This window comes from Staurois parvus, unplaced genomic scaffold (assembly GCF_062004578.1).
Source record: "Staurois parvus isolate SC_StPar_1 unplaced genomic scaffold, SC_StPar_1.0 ptg000719l, whole genome shotgun sequence".
Taxonomy (NCBI): Eukaryota; Metazoa; Chordata; class Amphibia; order Anura; family Ranidae; genus Staurois; species Staurois parvus.
Genome location: NW_028318515.1, coordinates 10,277,627 through 10,297,796, shown reverse-complemented (window position 1 = coordinate 10,297,796; position 20,170 = coordinate 10,277,627). Strand labels below are relative to the sequence as shown.

The window sequence follows — 20,170 nt, the reverse complement described above, 5'->3', positions numbered from 1 at the left end:
TTGTGCAAGTTCTCCCACTTAAAAAAGATGAGAGAGGCCTGTAATTGTCATCATAGGTAGACCTCAACTATGAGAGACAAAATGAGAAAAAAAATCCAGACAATCACATTGTCTGATTTGGAAAGAATTTATTTGCAAATTATGGTGGAAAATAAGTATTTGGTCACCTACAAAAAAGCAAGATTTCTGGCTCTCACAGACCTGTACCTTCTTCTTTAAGAGGCTCCTCTGTCCTGCACTCATTACCTGTATCAATGGCACCTGTTTGAACTTGTTATCAGTATAAAAGACACCTGTCCACAACCTCAAACAGTCACACTCCAAACTCCACTATGGTGAAGACTAAAGAGCTGTTGAAGGACACCAGAAACAAAATTGTAGACCTGCACCAGGCTGGGAAGACTGAATCTGCAATAGGCAAGCAGCTTGGTGTGAACAAATCAACTGTGGGAGCAATAATTAGAAAATGGAAGACATACAAGACCACTGATAATCTCCCTCGATTTGGGGCTCCACGCAAGATCTCACCCCGTGGGGTCAAAATGATCACAAGAACGGTGAGCAAAAATCCAAGGACCACACGGGGGGACCTAGTGAATGACCTGCAGAGAGATGGGACCAACGAAACAAAGACTACCATCAGTAACACACTACGCCGCCAGGGACTTAGATCCTGCAGTGCCAGACGTGTCCCCCTGCTTAAGCCAGTACATGTCCGGGCCCATCTGAAGTTTGCTAGAGAGCATTTGGATGATCCAGAAGAGGATTGGGAGAATGTCATATGGTCAGATGAAACCAAAATAGAACGGTTTGGTAGAAACACAACTCGTCGTGTTTGGAGGAGAGAGAATGCTGAGTTGCATCCAAAGAACACCATACCTACTCTGAAGCATGGGGGTGGCAACATCATGCTTTGGGGCTGTTTCTCCGCAAAGGGACCAGGACGACTGATCCATATACAGGACAGAATGAATGGGGCCATGTATCGTGAGATTTTGAGTGCAAACCTCCTTCCATCAGCAAGGTCATTGAAGATGAAACGTGGCTGGGTCTTCCAACATGACAATGATCCCAAACATACCGCCCGGGCAACGAAGGAGTGGCTTCGTAAGAAGCATTTCAAGGTCCTGGAGTGGCCTAGCCAGTCTCCAGATCTCAACCCCATAGAAAACCTTTGGAGGGAGTTGAAAGTCCGTGTTGCCCAGCAACAGCCCCAAAACATCACTGCTCTAGAGGAGATCTGCATGGAGGAATGGGCCAACATACCAGCAACAGTGTGTGCCAACCTTGTGAAGACTTGCAGGAAACGTTTGACCTCTGCCAACAAAGGATATATAACAAAGTATTGAGATGAACTTTTGATAATGACCATATACTTATTTTCCACCATAATTTGCAAATAAATTCTTTCCAAATCAGCCAATGTGATTGTCTGGATTTGTTTTCTCATTTTGTCTCTCATAGTTGAGGTCTACCTATGATGCCAATTACAGGCCTCTCTCATCTTTTTAAGTGGGAGAACTTGCACAATTGGTGGCTGACTTTTTTGCCCCACTGTACAATCTCCTTTAGAACTCCCATCAGCTATGTAGCACAAGGGCCTGTCTGATTTGATACAAAATGAATGCAGATTAGGGAGGACTGATCCCACGGTATCATCAGAGCATTCAATGTGAATACTCGAGGATTCTTGGTCCTGTAGGCAACCCTGTCCAGCTTTAGCAATGGACCTGGATATGAGAAGATCCATATTCAGGGTCCCCCATCACCACCAGAGCTCCTGGAATACCTCTGGGTAAAGAGCTTGCTCTCCTGCAGAAAGCTGTGAAAATTTGGCTGCCAAATTTCCATGCCTGAAGTGTGAAAAGCAGACAGTGTGGGAACATGGAGTTCCTCCTAACACAGTATCAGGTCCAGTTCCTCCTGGGGCACCTGACTTCAGGTGCTAACCTGATGACTTACGTATGGAGATGTGACGCTGTTCAATAAGACCCTTACAGGGAGGCCCTGCAACTGATCAATATACAGTAGCAGAGCAAATCGAATCATCCTCAAATCCTGTATGTTGATGGGCAACAACTTCTGCGGTGACCAAGTTTCCAGCCCATCAGGCTGGCATCTATTGTCAGGATCCTCCAGAATAGAGGAAGAATATTCCTATCCCCAGTAGCTGTGAGGAAATCCACAAAACCATAGACCGTCTAATGTTGGAAAGTAACAGCATCAGGGATTTCAATAATTGTGTCTTGTGTCCTCCTATCACAAAGCTGGTGAAGACTGGAAAGTTATGAAGGCCTCTCATACACCTCCTCCCCAACACTCCTGAAGTTGGAGACAGAATGTGAGGGCAAAAAGTGGCAGGAATACCAGAGTAGCTGGCTGGCAATGTACACTCTGTAGGTGGATACAGCTGATAGTCGCAGTCCTCGGAATGAAACGCAGGAGCAGCTTGACACCAGAGCAGAAGAAAGAAGCAGGACCAGTCAGCATTCAGCAATGACCAGGCAGTGAGGGACCGAATCGGCAGCCAGAGCAAGTCCAGGAGGCAGACTAAGGTCAGTAACAGCCAGGTATAGAGGTACAGAAACAGCAGGCAAAGGCAAGTCCAGTAAACAGGCCGAGGTCACAGTAATCAGCTGAACAGAATTTAGGCAGGAGCAGAAGCGATGTCTAAGGGCAAGCGGGGTCATACACAGGTACGCAGGTACAGTGGATCAGGTCACAGGAACAAGCTGAAGACCATTCAGCAACTGGCCATAAGTACAGACCAGTACAAATAGGCCATTGGGCGCCAAGTGTGCATGCTAATTAGAATGCACGCGTGCCTGTTTGCATGTGCACACAAACGTGCACATGATGAACTGAAACAGCGAATCTATTGCTTCTTCGCTCAGTATGAGCACATGAGCAATGCATATAAATATGAGCATAAGCCTGTACTGGTTTTCTAGTGCTAGGAATTCTGTTTCCCTTACAACTCGTCCCAAGCCAATAAAAAATTTAGTGGGAGCGGCCTGGAAATAAAACTGGGAAAGAAGGCTACTATCTTTCCCAGAACTCCCATGCAAAAGTGAATTGACGGATTTGATAGCATCTTGAGCAAGTCCTCAGACAAGGCATTTGTCTGGAAGATCACTCTCGCCTGAACGGTATCTAGGGTCAGGTCCAAGTATTCCAATCTCTGTCTTGGGATTAAGACCAATTTCTGTAAATTCAGAACCCCTGAAAACATCTATCTAATCTAGTGCATGAGTGCTCAACCTGTGACCCTCCAGTTGTTGCAGAACTACAAGTCCCATCATGCCTCTGCCTTTGGGAGTCATGTTTGTAACTATCAGCCTTTCAATTCCTCATGGGAGTTGTAGTTCCACAACACCTGGAGGGCCACAGGTTGAACACCCATGATATAGAGTTTGCACTGTACGAAACACAATCCTCTCCAGAAACAAAACAGACTGCTCCCTCAGAATTAAACTCTCCAGGTACCCTATAACAGGGATACCCTGGGTAAACAAGAGCCCCAGAATCAGACCCAGGACCTTGTTGCACACTCTGGTTGTGAAAAGGCCAAAAAGCAGTGCCAAAAACTGAATTTAGAGAAACATTTAAAAATATGAAACGTAGAGTGGGAGAGCTTTGCAATTCCACTCTTGCTTGGTCTAGAGCTACTATGTTATGTATTCACTTGTTAGCAATCTCCCCCTACCAAACCTCCATGGGAAAATGACTTGTCCCTAGTCTTAAATGGCTTTGGAGTCCATGGCTCTTGTGTATCTGGGACTAGGGTTAAGGCTTAGAGCACAAGGCCTGAGACTGGCGAAAGGAATGCTTTTATAGTAGAAGGAGCGGCAAGTTTTTGAAATGTGAACTTTGCTCTTTTTTTTTTTTTTTTTTTTTTTTTTTTAAGTGGTAACAGAGTAGTCCTACCCACAGTCACCTCCTGAATGTAATCATCCAGAGGAGGGCCAAACAAATGTTCCCATATGCTTTTTGCAGGGTAATTACCACTGAACAACAATTCAGCTATAAAACCCTATACGAGTGTACCAGCAAGTTTTTCAAGACATCCACTGAAAAGGTGAAAGCACATTGGAAATACTCTAGGTTTTTGCCGGTTTCAGTATCACCACTAGTAGGATCCCTTTCTCTTGTCATGCTACCTGCTCACTGTTTACTGGCACCATCTTCGTTCACGGAGAAGGGGAATGCTTCTGTTTGTGACCATGGCATCCAAGACAGCAAGTATTCTGGAAACCTGATACTGTCATCCAGTGATCGCTGACAAGAATTCCTTCTTGTCAAAGGAACTGGAAAGTGAGGGTGCTACGCCCAGGTTCCTCCTTAACTAAAGAAGGTTTTTGGGATTCCTCACCCCCTCTCTGCTGTCAATAAAACATGGCCTGCTGACACGTATGTAGAGACCCTAGCTAGGAACAGCGGGCCACAGTGAAATTAAATAGTTTCGAACTGCAAATTTTTTATTTTAAATCACATAATGAACATTTTCCTCCTGCAGCCGCTGAATTCCTGGCAGGAGGGAGAGGAGGAGAAGACAGCTTTCAGCAGTTGCAGGAGGAAAATGCAGAGGACTGGTTCCTGTATATGCAGCCCCTGCAGCTCCTCCTGCACAAGTGTAGACCAGAATGTGAAAGGGAGGCCGCACAGGCCCCCTGGATAATGGGACCACTGACGCTACACCAAAGGTTGCAGGGTGTGGTAAAAACAAGTCTCAACTATGGGGTTTTACTGTCACCCAAACCACAAATGTAAACAAGCCCTTACTGTCCTGAGCCCCATAAAAGGCTGCTTTCACACTATTCCGCAGGTGTGGATCACAGTACACCTGAGGCTCTCCTGCAGGTAAGCTACACTCTGTCATAGACTTCTTAAATAGCCTGTGGGTTTGTTGCGCTTTCTGAATGCGCACTAAAATCCCTGTATTAAGGAGTTTTTGTGCACTTTCAGAAAGAGCAAACAACCCACAGGATATAAAAGTATATGGAAAAGTGCCATAGGAAAGCCAAACGTGCACTGTGCTGCACCTGCGGATCAGTGTGAAAGCAGCCTACTAGTTGTTAACCCTTTTATAGTTGCTAATATGCCCATTGCAAAAGCACAGCACACAGTGCATGTTGTTTATTACACTAACCTTTTCCTCATCCAGCTGCTGCCGGCATCACTCTCCAGGCTGCTAGAAAGGTCCCAAGCAAAGTGCACTTGGTATCACTCAACCTGGAACAGGTGCAGGCGTTACAGAGCTCCTGCTCTCTCCATGGCCACCTGCATTCTCCGCTACCAGCGCTGGCTCAATGCACTCTGATGCGCTGGGATATCGGGTCAGCAAGTTCAGATCGCGATCAACGTGTTGCCAACTCCAGGGCATACCCTTCCCTGATCTGAGGTCAAGGGCCACATCAGAGGGCTCTGAGAGCTACCTGTGGCCCATGGGTTACAGGTCGATCACTCCTGCTCAGGGGGTTCAATCTTCACCCATCAAAGCGAGCAATACCACAAGGTCCTTCAGGGACTCGACTTCCCAGCTGGGGATCACTGCCCCGGACCTGTAAGCACACTGGTCCACAAGACTACATTGCGCAGGGTCCAGTTAAAGGCCATCTCCACATTTCCAGAGCATGGCCTGCATACCATTCCTCCGAAAGAACAAAAACCATGGGAAAATGTATTTGGAAAAAGCTAGTCTCCTAATCCTAGATGGAACTGTTGAGAAGCTATGTTTTTGTGCAGATACTGCACAGATATGACAATCACTTAAGACACTAGCAAAAAAACAAAGTGGTAGTAATTTCCACAAAATAAAAAAATAAATAAAATCTGCCCCCCTTGCAGGTTTAAGTCATAATGTACTGATATGCAACGCATACTAGCACGTTATGACAGACTTATGCAGGCCATAGACGGGTCGCAAATCGGCCGATTTTTTGGCCGAAAATAAAATCGGCCGATTTTCGGATCGTTAGTGGGCGATTTGGTCGGCCGTTTTTCAGTATTTTGGCCGTTTTTGTTTTTCGGTAAAGTTGGAAAAAAATCGGCCGATTTTCGCGGCAATTAGTGGGCAAATCGGCCGATTTTTTACCGATAAAAAAATCTGCGCATGAGCAGTGACCTGCAAGAGGAAGACAAAAAGAAGAAAAAGAAGAAGAGGAAGAGGATGAAGAAGAGGATGAAGAAGAAGAAGAGGAAGAAGAGGATGAAGAAGAGGATGAGGATGAAGAAGAGGATGAGGATGAAGAAGAGGAAGAAGAGGATGAAGAAGAGGATGAGGATGAAGAAGAAGAGGGTGAGGATGAAGAAGAAGAGGATGAGGATGAAGAAGAGGAAGAAGAGGATGAGGAGGATGATGAAGAAGAGGATGAGGAGGATGAAGAAGAGGGTGAGGATGAAGGAGAGGAGGAAGAAGAAGAGGAGGAGGATGAAGGAGAAGAAGAGGAGGAGGATGAAGGAGAAGAAGAGGAGGAGGATGAAGAAGAAGAAGAGGAGGAGGATGAAGAAGAAGAAGAGGAGGAGGAGGATGATGAAGAAGAAGAGGATGAGGATGAAGAAGAAGAGGATGAGGATGAAGAAAAAGAAGAGGATGAGGATGAAGAAGAAGAAGATGAGGATGAAGAAGAAGATGAGGATGAAGAAGAAGAGGATGAGGATGATGATGAAGAAGGAGGAGGATGATGAAGAAGAAGAGGATGAGGATGAAGAAGAAGAAGAGGATGAGTATGAAGAAGAGGATGGGGGTGAAGAAGAGGATGAGGATGAGGATGAAGAAGAGGATGAGGATGAAGAAGAAGAAGAGGATGAGGATGAAGAAGAAGAAGAATAAGAAGAAGTAGGATGAAAATAAGAAGAATTCCAGTCCAGCAAAAAGTGTCTCTGCAGACAGCTCCGCTATTTCTGACAGTTCCTTGACATTTACAGCGGTTGAAACATTGTATCTATTTGTTTCCGAATAAAAACATCTGTATCCTAAATGGAAACAAATAGATACATTGTTGCAACTTCTATAAACGTCAAGGAACTGTCAGAGAACTGTCAAAGAAATAGCAGAGCTCTCTGCAGGGACACTTTTTGCCGGCTCTAGACGGGTAGAAAATCGGCCGATTTTTTTTACCATTGATGGTAACGTCGGCCACTTGAACAACCGATTTTTCGTTTTTTAAAAGAAAAATCTGCAGTTTTTCTCCCCATCTATGGCCTGCATTACCTGCACACGAAGCCCTCCAGTGCAGTGCTGTCATGGTTCCATGTCACTTCCATTTTCACCCGCTCTTCCTTCGAAGTTTACGAGCTGCAGCTGTAGAAATGGCCCTGGCACAGATCTCTGAAGGTACGGCAGGGGTATGCTATCCCTTCACAGTGCATGTGCTGGTGACATTAACGACTGCATCCCATGTGAATATCTCCTAAACTGTACAGGTTTAGGGAAAATTCACTGTACCAACAGGTACAAATTATTATAGGCTTACCAGTAGGTAGGTTAAAAGGTGGACTTGTTTAACTGGAAGAGGTTATGCCTAGGGGGGGTTTCCGGTCTTATCTGCCCCTGTCCAATCACCTGAAGGTGGCAGCATAACCCTATTGTATTGGAGATCATGGTACCCATATCTTGGGAGATGTACGATAAAGAAATAACACTATCTTATAACCTAATACTTTGTTACATGCAGTATGTACAGTTACCACTTACCTGCTGTTTGTGGTCTAAATGCCAATGGAGCAGTTTTCTGGCGACCACGCCCAACCAGCTCAGTGTCAATGGATGGTCCTGGCTGTTCAATGCTAGATGAAGGTTTTAGTTCCTGGGTGCAAGACATTCAACCAATGCTATATTACATTATGCAGTAATAACCAACACATCAATAAAGAGATACTTTTCCTTTTAACATAGCAAACAATCGCTAAGCACGTACAGAGAAAAATTCTAGACAACTACAAATAAGGAATTTTTCTCACCTGTGATGAGTCCAATGGTGTACAAAGTAAATATTCTATAGAAAATATGGCTGGTATGGTATGTGGAACCTGATTAATAATTACCCACCATAAAGTCCTTTATTTAAATAACTGGGTGACCCAGCAGACAAAAAAGTCTGCCCAGGCTGAATCACGTGGCCGCCTGCAAAACTTTGCAATCGAAATTGAGAACATCTGAAACCGTAACACTGATAAAGTATAACTTTCATCATATCTTTACTCAAAAAAAATATTTTTACTATTATTTTCTATAATTTTTCACTACCATTACAGTAAATTTATAGTCAAATTAGAAAAAAATATGGATATGTCGGCAGCATTAAACATTACTGCACTGGATGTTCATTTGATGGTTATTTATGGCATTGTACCATTTTACCTTGTGCATTTATGATGTAATGTGCAATTGACTTCAAAAAAGCACTCCTTTTAAAAAAAAAAAAAAATCCACTTCCCTTAAGGCATTCACTTTTAATTCCGGACAGAGTAGTAAGCCTCAAGTTGGCATGACATGAAAAAAACTTGTAGAATACCCAGGAAATACTGTATGCTCTAACAGAATGAGCCATGACAGGAAAGGCAAGAACCCTATCCTTAATATCATAAGCTTGCAGAAAGCTCTGAAATGATGGCACAGTCCAGCAAAGTATTGAATCGCTCGAAACTCCTAAGTGTTAATCGCAAGTTTGGATTCCTCTGCCAACAAACACCATTGCAAAAATAAAGTGCCCAGAAATTGGCCCCAGTCAAGAGAAGCTTCCATTCTGACACCCATCTACAGCAGTAAAAGAATGTATATGCCTCCCAACAACATTGCAGAGAGGTGAGCTACCCTGTCAGAGATCCCATGACTGAGACTGAAGGTGGATTTCTGTGTCCAAGGGCACAGGCAATTTCTACCACACAGACAATGCTCCTCTACAGAGTCGTGGTGTAGAATTGAGTCTTCTAATGAGAACACCATCAAGCCCAGGACTCTCATGTAACTTCACTGAGATGACCAGTGTCAGATCCAGAGGTACCGAAACTCCGTCCAAAAGAACTTTACCTGGGGAAGCAAAACTCTATCCTGAATATTGGGTCTAGTATGAAGCCCAAGTACTCCAGGCAATTTGTCAGTTCCAGGAAAGACGTTTGTTATTTAGGAACAAACCAATCTAACCCAGGGTCCTTCAAGGGATAACAGTTCCCAGAACCAGATTTCCAAAGTATCTTATTTATTTAATACATAAATAATGCTGCACAAAGTACTAATCAATCACTTTTGCGTTATGAATAACATGCTCATAAATGTCTATTATATTATTGCAAAAATATAATAAACAAAAGTAATTTAACCACTTCTAGCCCACCCGCCATGTACTGCGTCCGGGCGGCAGCTACAGGCAAAGCAACGTACCCGTACATCGCTCATAGAACGCCCCCCCTCGCACAGCGGAATGAGGATCCCAGTGAACGGGACCCAGTGATCACTATGTAAGCAAAGCTGTTATGAATCAATCTCATTCATAACAGCTCTGCTTCTCTTCCTAGTGAGCTGTGATTGGCCCACAGCTGTCACATGATACATGGGGTCAAACACAGCACCCTGTACCATGTGATAAGCTCCAGCCAATCACAGATCACTATGCTGAGCTGTCAAAACTTAACTCATTCATGAGAGTTAATGAATGAGTTAGGGTCTGACAACATGCTTTGCATTGCAGGAGAAATGATCTTTATTTCTCCTGCAAAGCAAAGTGTAAAAAAAAAAACCCTGATCACCCCCCACACAGTAGTACACTGTCACTATGGTAACATTGTACTATTCTGATAAAAGTATTTAAATTATTAATAATAATAAAAATGTTAAAAAAATAAACCATATTGAGAATTTTTTCTAAATTATTTTACATTTTTTTTTTTTAACTACTCGTCAACTGCTTACCCACATATTGAAGGCGAGCAGCAGCTCTTGGTAAAGCAACGTAATCATCCGTCGCTTTCTATTTTGGGGTGTGAAAGCACCTGCGCCCCACCCGTTGGTCCATGCAGAGAAGAGAGAACACGGCACTGAGTAAAAGCACCCCTACATTTTACATGCATGCATTAATTACCACATTTAACCCTTTAATCGCCCCATTAACCCTTTGGTCACCCTGACGAGGCCACGTGGTTGGTGGCGTACCGCATGGGGGCGGACCCTAGCGACATCCTTGCCGGCTTTTTACGGAGTGGGAGTTTTGAATTGCAAATTGCTATGTTACTGCTTCTATCATGTAAGTGAAACTCTAGAATTATTTTATGTGGAATTAAAACAGTATTACACTATGGGAGATGTCCTTTGTTCTTTCTATATGTGGAGTTATGCTGAGAAGAGTCCTGTTTATACTGTCATTGAAGGGGTGCCTGTCATCAGCTTTCTGCTGGCTTCTAGAGCATCTTTTTGGAATTACCATGCTTGGTTGACCTGTATTAATTTGTGGGTCTACGGTAGGAGGTGAGCGGCATACCATATATATTTTTAGGTGGAACACTATGTTAAGGTGGAGCACTGTGTTTTTCAAATAGACTTTATTTATCCGGAGCCCATCGAAGTGATACTTCACCATTCAAGCACCTTATTTGATTTTCATCATTCAAGCACTTTATATTTATATTTCATATTTTGATTGAACTATCACGTTTGAATCTGGTTATCGACTATTATGTTTGTATGAGTTAGCGCAAGACTATTTATGTATGTTTTGTGTTTTAAGTGTGGGATCACTTTTTAAGTGTTATTGCAGCGGCTCTATTTTATTAGCTTATTCACTAGTTTGATGGTGCACATTGTTTTTTATTTATTTATATTGTGATTTTGTGCATTAAAATTCTAAAAAGTGTATTTTTCCCAAAATATTTGCATTTGAAAAATCGCTGCGCAAATACTGTGTGACGTAAAAAAATTTCAACACATACCGTGTTATTCTCTAGGGCCTCTGCTTTAAAAAATATATAATGTTTGGGGATCCAAAGCAATTTTCTAGCAAAAAAAAAAATGTTTTTTCATGTGAACAAAAAGTGTCAGAAAAGGCTTGGTCTTCAAGAGTGGGTGATGTGTGGCATAAGCTTCTAATGTTGGCCCTGAAATGCCAGGATAGTAGAAGCAACCCCTCCAAATGACCCCTTTTTGGAAAGTAGACACTCCAAGGTATTTGCTAACAGGCATGGTGAGTGTTTTGCAGATCTCATTTGTTGCCACAGGTTTTTGGAAAATGAAGAAAGAAAACAAACATTTTTTTTTTCTTTTCTTTTTCAAAACCGTGACAAAAATGTTATCTGTAAAATACTCACCATGCCTCTTATCAAATTCCTTGGAGTGTCTACGCTCCAAAAAGTGGTCATGGGGGGGGGGGGGGGGGGTTTGTACTATCCTGGCATTTTAGGGCCTCTGAAACTGTGATAGGTAGTGGGGAAGTGATATGAGGAAATATGCCCTTTGAAAGCCTGGAGGTGGTTATTGGATTTTGGGGGCTTGTATGTAGCTAGGCTGTCAAAGTCTCTCACATGTGGTATTCCCATATTTGGGAGAAGTAGACGAATGTGTTTTGGGGTGTTATTCCACATATACCCATGGCATGCACGTGCAATACATCATTAAATTGACAATTTTGTGTAAAAAAAACAATTGTCATATTTAAAAAAATTTCTGCCAAAAAATAAAATGTTCCATGGACTCGGCATGCCTCTGTAAAATCCTTGGGGTGTCTACTTTCCAAAATGGGGTCATTTGGGGGGGGGGGGTGTTTGTACTGTACTGGCATATTAGCACATCAAGAAATGTGATAGGCAGTCAGAAAGCAAAAGCTGCGTAAATTCCAATATATATACCATAGTTTGTAGATGCTATAACTTTCACACACACCAATTAATATACACGTATTGAAATTTTTTTTTTTTACCAAACACATGTAGAAGAATACATTTTAGCCTAAATTTATGACTAACTTTGAGTTTATTGGATATACTTTATAACCAAAAGTGAAAAATATCGGTTTAACATTTTCGGCCTTTTTTTGTTTATAGTGCAAAAAATAAAAACCGCAGAGATGATCAAATACCACCAAAAGAAAGCTCTATTTGTGTGAAAAAAAGAACATAAATTGCATTTGGGTACAGCATTGAATGACTGCGCGATTAACAATTGAAATAGTGCAGTGCTGAACAGCAAAATATGGCGTGGTCAGGAAGGGAGGTAAATCCTCAGGAGTGCAAGTGGTTAAATAAACAAATAATCTCTGGTGTTCTGATGTATAATGAATCACCTACTTCATCCACACTTAGCCACATGTACACAGCCATACATCTTGAGAGTCAGTTTATCAAACTGTGCTCAATAACTCCTATTACCAATGTGCTTATGGCCTCAATCTCCAGCTGTGGACCTGCAAAGGATCATGACAAATACACTTCTCCCCTTTGGGGATCAATCCAAACTCCACTCCGGTGAAGTCACCATTAGTACTGTTCCTTTTAGCTTTATCAATGGTGATATATGGAACATTAGCAAAAACAGGTGTGTCAGCCATTCAAACCGCCACAGCCCACGATCCCTGTAGGAAGACCGGTTTACTACCACTTTAAAAGCCAAACCTAGCTCAGCAGGCAGACAGAATTCATACCCACCAGCCAAGCCAGAACACAAACCACAGAGCCAGCCAGGCCAGAACTCAGCCCTGACAGCCAGGCAAAAATTGAAACAAGCCAAGCAAGTTTTCTTTGTAATGTCCTTTTAATTGGGGCCCTGCTAGTTAATCTCTTAAAAAAAGGGGAATTGGGAGGCGCTGCACCCTGATGATCTTTGATATCTTCCACGTTGTTCAGGTAGATCTCCACCTCTCAAGGATTGTCTACCCCGAATCTAGACAACCAGAAAAACTCCAGAGCATCTGCCAGGAGACTGATCAGGCAGGAGTACCACATCCACACATGCAGACAGATTCAGGAAAACGAAGAGTGTAAATCAAGCTGTACTGATCCACTGTGACATTCAACTGAATCCAGGTCAATAGGGGCAACCAAACCCTCAAAGCCCCTCAATGGTGATCAGCAGGCAGAATTCTTATACTAATCGAGTTCACTGCACCGATAGTGTCCAGGACTTTATCCCAGCCTTAAAAGCTGGCATTCTTCGAAAGTATGAGATGGAGATGACGGATTTCCTCAGGTCCAGAGCTGGACTTCTGAGCCACCAGACCAGAGATAAAGGGGAAAAAAAGCAGAGCTGATTTTAGGATAAGTCCGTTGTACTCTAAGAGCAAAGTAAGATCCAACACCAATATCTAAAAGCACAGAACCTTTTCAGGGTCTGTATTACATTCATCACCATGTTAGACAGAAATCATGCTTACAATGCAATCAATAGTTTGTCCAGATATCCTACAAGGAGACACCCTAGGAATGTAGCAAGGCTAGCACAAGAGCATATTGGAGGAACCCTTGGCAAAACGTTTCAGATGCCAGGCAATCCCTGAAAAAATGGTCACATCTAAAGCTCACGGAACATTGGTGTAATCAACGAGCTGTTGATATACAATTATTTCTAGAAATATCATTAAATAGAATCAATATTAAATTTACCTATTTAATGTGAAATTTGTGCTTGCTCTTTTTGTGCACAGATGCTCGATTCTGGGTTGAACACAAGATAAGCAGTGCCACAACGAGGAAGGGAGGAGCTTTAAAGGAGTAAGCCAGAACAATCATCCACTCAATTCAACTGGATACAGTAGCAGAGGAGGCCACCACGCCTTTTCCTGGACTATCTGTGAGCACAAAAAGAATCTCTTTAGGATGTCAGGACTGTGGACATGAGGAAGACCAGACAAAGTCCTCATTCAGGTGAAAATCCGACACCACCAACTGAGGAAAAGGACAGTGAACCACCTTATCCTTATGCAAGACCAGAGAGGGAGACTCACAGTATAAGATTGCCAGTTACGACACCCACCGCATGGAAGTGATGGAGGCCAAAAAGGCAACCTTTAAGAAAAAGTAGGCAAGAAAATGTCCCAAATACTACCAACAGGTAGGTTTCTGGAAGACTGAAGAACCAAGTTCAAGGTCCCATGGCAGCAAAGGGAACAGCAAAGAAGGTCAATAATTCATATTGTGTTGCGCTCCCAGTGAGAAAATCTGTGATATTAATAACTCTATTTACCCTTGGTGAACAAATATATAATCAGGGGATTTTACAAAAAATATATACAGAATAAAAAATATATATATTATTAAAAAATTTATATATATAATCCACTGATGAAATTATAAATGTGGAAATAATATCCCCAGAAACAATAAGTGATAAAATATTGTGTACTAAAACATAAATAAAAATAAATCAATATGCATCATGATTGGTGAATAATCAAAAAATACAAATAACTTAAAATATATATATGTACTGCAAATTAATTTGTGTTATTAATGTCCTTTAAATACAGTGACTTTGTGCTTGATTAAATCTTGATTTGGTGACTTATTGTGAATCCGTGACTCTCTTTGAATCCTTAATTAGTGAAGATGTATGCTCACCTCCTTATTAGCCTGCAATTAGGCTATACACACTTGTGGTTCACCTCCTATGGAACCTGCTTAGATGGAATTCCTCCTTTACAGATTGTAAAAACGTGGATATCCGTTATCCTCAATTAGCCCATATGCGTTTTTCCATATGTGGGGACAAATTGCCAAACATAGTGTTTTATCCTTATAAAAAGGTTTTGCTTTATTGCTCTCCAACAGGTACACTCACATAAATAGTATGCGGTATAGGATGAATTGCTCAGCTCAAGTAATCCGCCAGCCGTCTAGCCATGCACTCGCCGTCTATAAAACACTCCGGCTCTCTCCGAGTGACACCGCAGCACCACCCCTACGCGTTACGCCACTGGTCACGTGGCTTCATCAGGGGGTTGAGATAGCTATCAGGTCAGGGCAGACTTCTTGAGGTTCAAGAACCATCCAAAGTCCTTCACAAAGACAATCGTGATTTCCTTGTTGTCCGTCAGTTCAGCCTGAGAGTCCGCCTGCAAGAGCAGGCTGTCCAGATAACCCATCACGACAATCCCCTGTTGTCTCAGCAACTCCAGGACTGGGCCAGCACCTTGGAGAATGACCAGTGGGCTGATAATTTGCATCCCTCAATACAAAGTACAGTAACCACTGATGTCTCTTGTAGATGGGAATGTGCAGGTATGTATCCTTGATGTCTACGGATGCCACAAAATCTGATGAGCAAATGACGCCATCTTGAACTTCTGAACTCGCACAAAGCTATTCAAGGTCATGGAGGTCCACAAATTGGGCGAACCCCCGTACTTTTTTGGAACCTTGAACGAGTTGGAGTAAAACCCCCGGAAACTTTCCAGGTCAGGCATAGGGACTCCCTCGTACAGCAGAACCTGCACCACCCCGCACAGGACCTGAAGGCGCAAAGGCAGAAAGCAAAGATTGGAGGGAAAGAAATGCTCTGGTGGATAAGAAATTCTATCCTGTAGCCAGACACAAACAGATCATGGACCCACTTGCCTGGAATGAGGGACATGCAAAGGCCCGAGAACCAGCAAAGATGACCCCCCTTCCTGAAACGATCAGGACTTGTCCATAGACCTGGTGGACTTGTGCATCCACTTGGCAACACTAGCAGGGGCCTTGAAAGGCTTGAAGCCCTTGTCAGAGGAGCCAAGGGAACAAAATAGGAAGGCAAGGAGCTCTTAGTGAGTAGTAGTAGTACCAAAAAGACATTCCCTCTGGAAAGGCAGATCCGCCAAGGCATTTTTAGGAGTCTGGTCAGCAAACTAGCATTTAAGCCAAATCACCCACCAAAACACCACCACCAAGACAGAAAGCTTAGAAGGAGCCAAGCAGTATCCAAGGATGCATCACAAAAGTACTTGAGGTCCTAGACCAACTGGTTAAACATAGAGCGAGCGACCAATTCTGCTGGATCCTTAAAGGAGGGAGACTCCTCCACCGGTATCACGGCTGCTTTATTCAGCCTTGGAATAGGGGGATATACCACAAGATGTGTGGCCCACTTCTTCAGAAGGGCTTCCCCAAAGGGTTTAAGTACCGGAAAGCACCTCGGAACCAGAATAGGACACTTCGGCCATTCCCAATCTTTGTAAATAAACTTATCAAAGTATACGGGGAGAGGAAACACCTTAAAGCAGTAATAAAGCCAAAAATATGTATTATATTGCAGCTTACCAATTTTTAGATGTGATGGAGGTATTAATTTCCTTTTTTATGCTTTCTTTCTTCTATTTTCATCTGGTGATTCAGCCAGTAAATGTGCTGTTTTTCAGAACATCAAGCTCTCCAGCTGACTGTATCATGATACAAGGATGAGGCAATCTATTTACCACCAACAGGGGTGATCCACTTTTGCTTATTCATATAAAACCAAACCCCCACCCTCCAAAAAAAAAAAAAAGAAAAAGTTTTGCTGTAATTGATTATAAAATGTTAGCTGGAGTTTGTCTTCAATTTGTTAGTGGTTCTAAATCTGCTAATGCATTTAACACTACCTTCCCCCCACACTGACAATAGTGCTGCCTGCTGTGCCCTCTACTTAGTCCTCCATAGTTGTCTCATTAATACAGGAGGTGTATTACTAGCCAAAGATCACCAGGTGAAAACTAGGGATGATAAAACATAGCAGTATGACAAGTGCAATACTGCTCACACAGAGTGGTTATTAGAAAATCCAAGCGGAGTAATATAATAAGTATTTACAAACAAGTTTTATTCGATCACATGGATCACACTGAGGTTAGACAGAGACATGGTAAACAAGTCATTATAAAATCACTGAATTAAAAACATTCGGCGTCTCCAGATCTAATAGTTATTCGGCAATCAGGAATCCACATAAGGCAATGAAGTTCCTAACTACTTGATCAAAGAATTTTCAAATATACATAGACTGTATTAACCAGTCTGGACTTTACAGATCAACTACCTGGCTTCCCACCCCCATATTCACTTTTTCATCCAGACCTGATCTTACTTCAAGTGAGGAGGAGTCCCCTTGATCTTTTGTATGGTAATATTCTTAGATTTTTACCCTTATTTTAGTCTCTTTCAGGTTTATTGGTAGCTTGATATTTATGTTTCATATTTATACACTTTTAGAATCATTTACTACTGTGGATACATTTCCATTTGGGGTGGCTATCCAGGAAGGCCATATATCCATCCTTTCATGATGGTCAAGTTTATGAGAAGGTAATGGAATAACATATATACCTGTCATGGGGTTGTTCTGTTATTGCATATGGTTAGTGCATATATCCTATTTTTTGTTCCCTCTACTATGATCCCTTTTTTTCTGGTTTTCCATTTCAGGAGGTCATTCTATTCACTGTGGTGGCTACTAAAACAAATTTTTTGAAGAATGATCCCCTTATGCAGATATCATATGGAAAATATGAAAATTCTTTGATCAAGTGGTTAGGAACTTCATTGCCTTATGTGGATTCCTGATTGCCGAATAACTATTAGATCTGGAGACGCCGAATGTTTTTAATTCAGTGATTTTATAATGACTTATTTACCATGTCTCTGTCTAACCTCAGTATGATCCATGTGATCAAATAAAACTTGTTTGTAAATACTTATTATATTACTCCGCTTGGATTTTCTAATAACCACTCTGTGTGAGCAGTATTGCACTTGTCATACTGCTATGTTTTATGTTAAGCATATCGGGTTTATAAATCCACACTAATTATTAGTGAGACGGAGATATTTATATGACACATATTCACGTGTCATGTTAGGTGGCTATCCCCCCCTTTTTTTCCAATAGAAAATAATATAAAAAAATAAAATAAAAATGTAAAAAAAAAAATGTTTAAAAATCATAATTTTTGGTTATAAACTAATTTGGATTTTTTTTTTACTAAAAAGATAACAGAATAAATTTTGACCAAGATTTATGATGAAATATTTATTTGCAAAATTTTATAAAAAAAATTATTTCAAACGTTTTGGACATTTTCATTTACATAGCAAAAAAATTAAAATCCCAGCGGTGAATAAATACCACCAGAATAAAGCTTTATCTGTCTCAAAAAAATGGTAAAAAATTCATTTGGGTACAGTGTTGCATAACCGCACAATCGTCATTCAAAGTGTGATAGCACTGAAAGCAGAAAATTTCCCTGGTCAGGAAGGGGGTAAAAGTGTCCGGTCTGGAAGTGGTTAAGTTGCCATAAAGCCCCTTTTGATATTAAAAGCCCTAGAAATTCCTTAACCTCCCCAGCGGTCTGATTATGTCAGTATTTCTGTGCCCAAAGCGGTACATTGTTTTGCATGGATATATGTTGTTTTTTTATTGTAGGCCTGTAATTCTTAGGGATAACTCGCTTAAATCTGTCCAAACAAGAGTCTAGTAAACATCCCGGGTAGGATAAAATTTGAAACATGAAATCATAAATTATAATATAATAAATCATAAAAATAATAATATAATAATAATTCAATAATGTAATCAAAACATAACCACTGAAATTTGAAATATAGCGCCAAGTTCATACATCACTGAGCAAAGTCGCAAAATCATTTTCAGTGTCTGATGACGAATTTCCCCACGAATCATTATCACTCAATTCTGCAAGTGGTTCTAATTTACTATCGCTGTTCTCTAGCTGGTCTAAAACCGCTTTTGACCTAAAGGGACGCTTTTTGGACGCCATGGACGTTTCTCAATTTCCAGGAAGAATCGGAAAAATGCAGGCAGGGCACAGGACAAAGCACTAGGGACAAAGTGTATGTGGAATGGTTTGATACAGTAATGTTATGAGATTTTAGTGTATTGAGTGAATGTCACATTTTTAAATTTTTGAATTTCATGCCGGTTCTGTCCCCCCTACGTCCCAACGCTCGCAGGGAACGGAAGACAGATGCCGGCATCGGCCGGAGGAAATGGCTGGGGACCCTGCAGGGGGGACATCGCGGGAGAGCAGGACAAGGTAAGTACTGGAGGGAATCCCTGAGCAACGCTGTAGGGTAATCCCGAGTGTAGCTCGGGGTTACTGCTTCTGGTACTGAAACTTAACCCTGAGCTACACTCGGGAATACCACCAGGGGGGTTAACCCTAGGTTCACACCTAAGAGTTTTCCGCAGCATTTTGCAGTAACGCACTACAGTCCATTTAACATGATTTCCTATGGGACACCTCTGCATTCTGACCCGATGCGTTTTTTGGAAAGGGTCAGGGACATTTTTAAAGGCAAAACGTTGTGCTTTTGGTTCTATAGACTTCAATGCATAAAAGCATGTGCTGCGTTTTTGATGCATTTTGCATTTTAATCTGCCAAGCAACAAGAAAAAAAAAAGAAATGCATCAAAAACAGGTGAAAAAACACATGTGCAAAAAGCACTGCAGAAACAGATCAAACGCAAACTGCATAGGTGTTAACCTAGCCTAAAGCAGCTCACATTTAAATACAGTTTGGGTTAGTATTTGTTTCAAATGGACAAGCAGATTGTCACGAGGGACAAGGAGATTGTCACGAGGGACAAGTAGATTGTCATGAGGGACAAGTAGATTGTCATGAGGGACAAGTAGATTGGGGCACCAACTTAGTCCCTGGACAAGTAGTTTTTTCACCCCTGGAACCCCTAGCTGGTTCTCCTGCATCTAACCACAAACGGCACATATTGACAACTATGAATGAGGCCCAAATGTAATGCTTATAGATTTCAGTGATAGAATTGTGCCTCCATTTTACAATACTCTGCGAATGGCGTTGGGTCTTTTTTTTTCCATTTTTGCAACACTTGTGTACAGAACATACAGAATAGAATTACAGCTAGTTGTGAATGGGCCAGAAATAAGAACCTGTGACAAGTGTGCTAGCTGTGCTTTGATTAGAAAGAATTCCAGTGAATCTCCAGCACTGCCCCACCCCCATGCCAATAACTGATCTGTAATCGATAAAAAGAGGCAACCTTTCCCGGGGCGGAGGCTGTGTCCTGGCCGCGGGCTCTCCCCCTGGATCTGGCTCTAGCTCTTCCAGTCATGTCTTATACCTGAAAAAGAATACAGAAAAAGCTGGACTTCATTCTCGCACATAATACAACCCCAATACCTATCCCCCACTCCCACTGTACACCCCCGCCCACCCTTCCTCTATAGACAGTGCACTTGCCACC

At 42.0% G+C, this 20,170-nt stretch overlaps 1 protein-coding gene across 1 annotated transcript in view; it reads right to left on the bottom strand.

The window, feature by feature from the left end:
- Positions 1-9,958, bottom strand: part of PIWIL1 (piwi like RNA-mediated gene silencing 1) — a 474,823-nt gene extending 464,865 nt beyond the window's left edge. The window contains exons 1-2 of the mRNA XM_089653649.1: positions 9,911-9,958; positions 7,697-7,808 (exon numbers count right to left, since the gene is read on the bottom strand). Coding sequence (XP_089509775.1) covers positions 7,697-7,808; positions 9,911-9,958 — 160 coding nt within the window. The remainder of the gene's footprint in view (positions 1-7,696; positions 7,809-9,910) is intronic.
- Between the last annotated feature and the right edge of the window lie 10,212 nt (positions 9,959-20,170).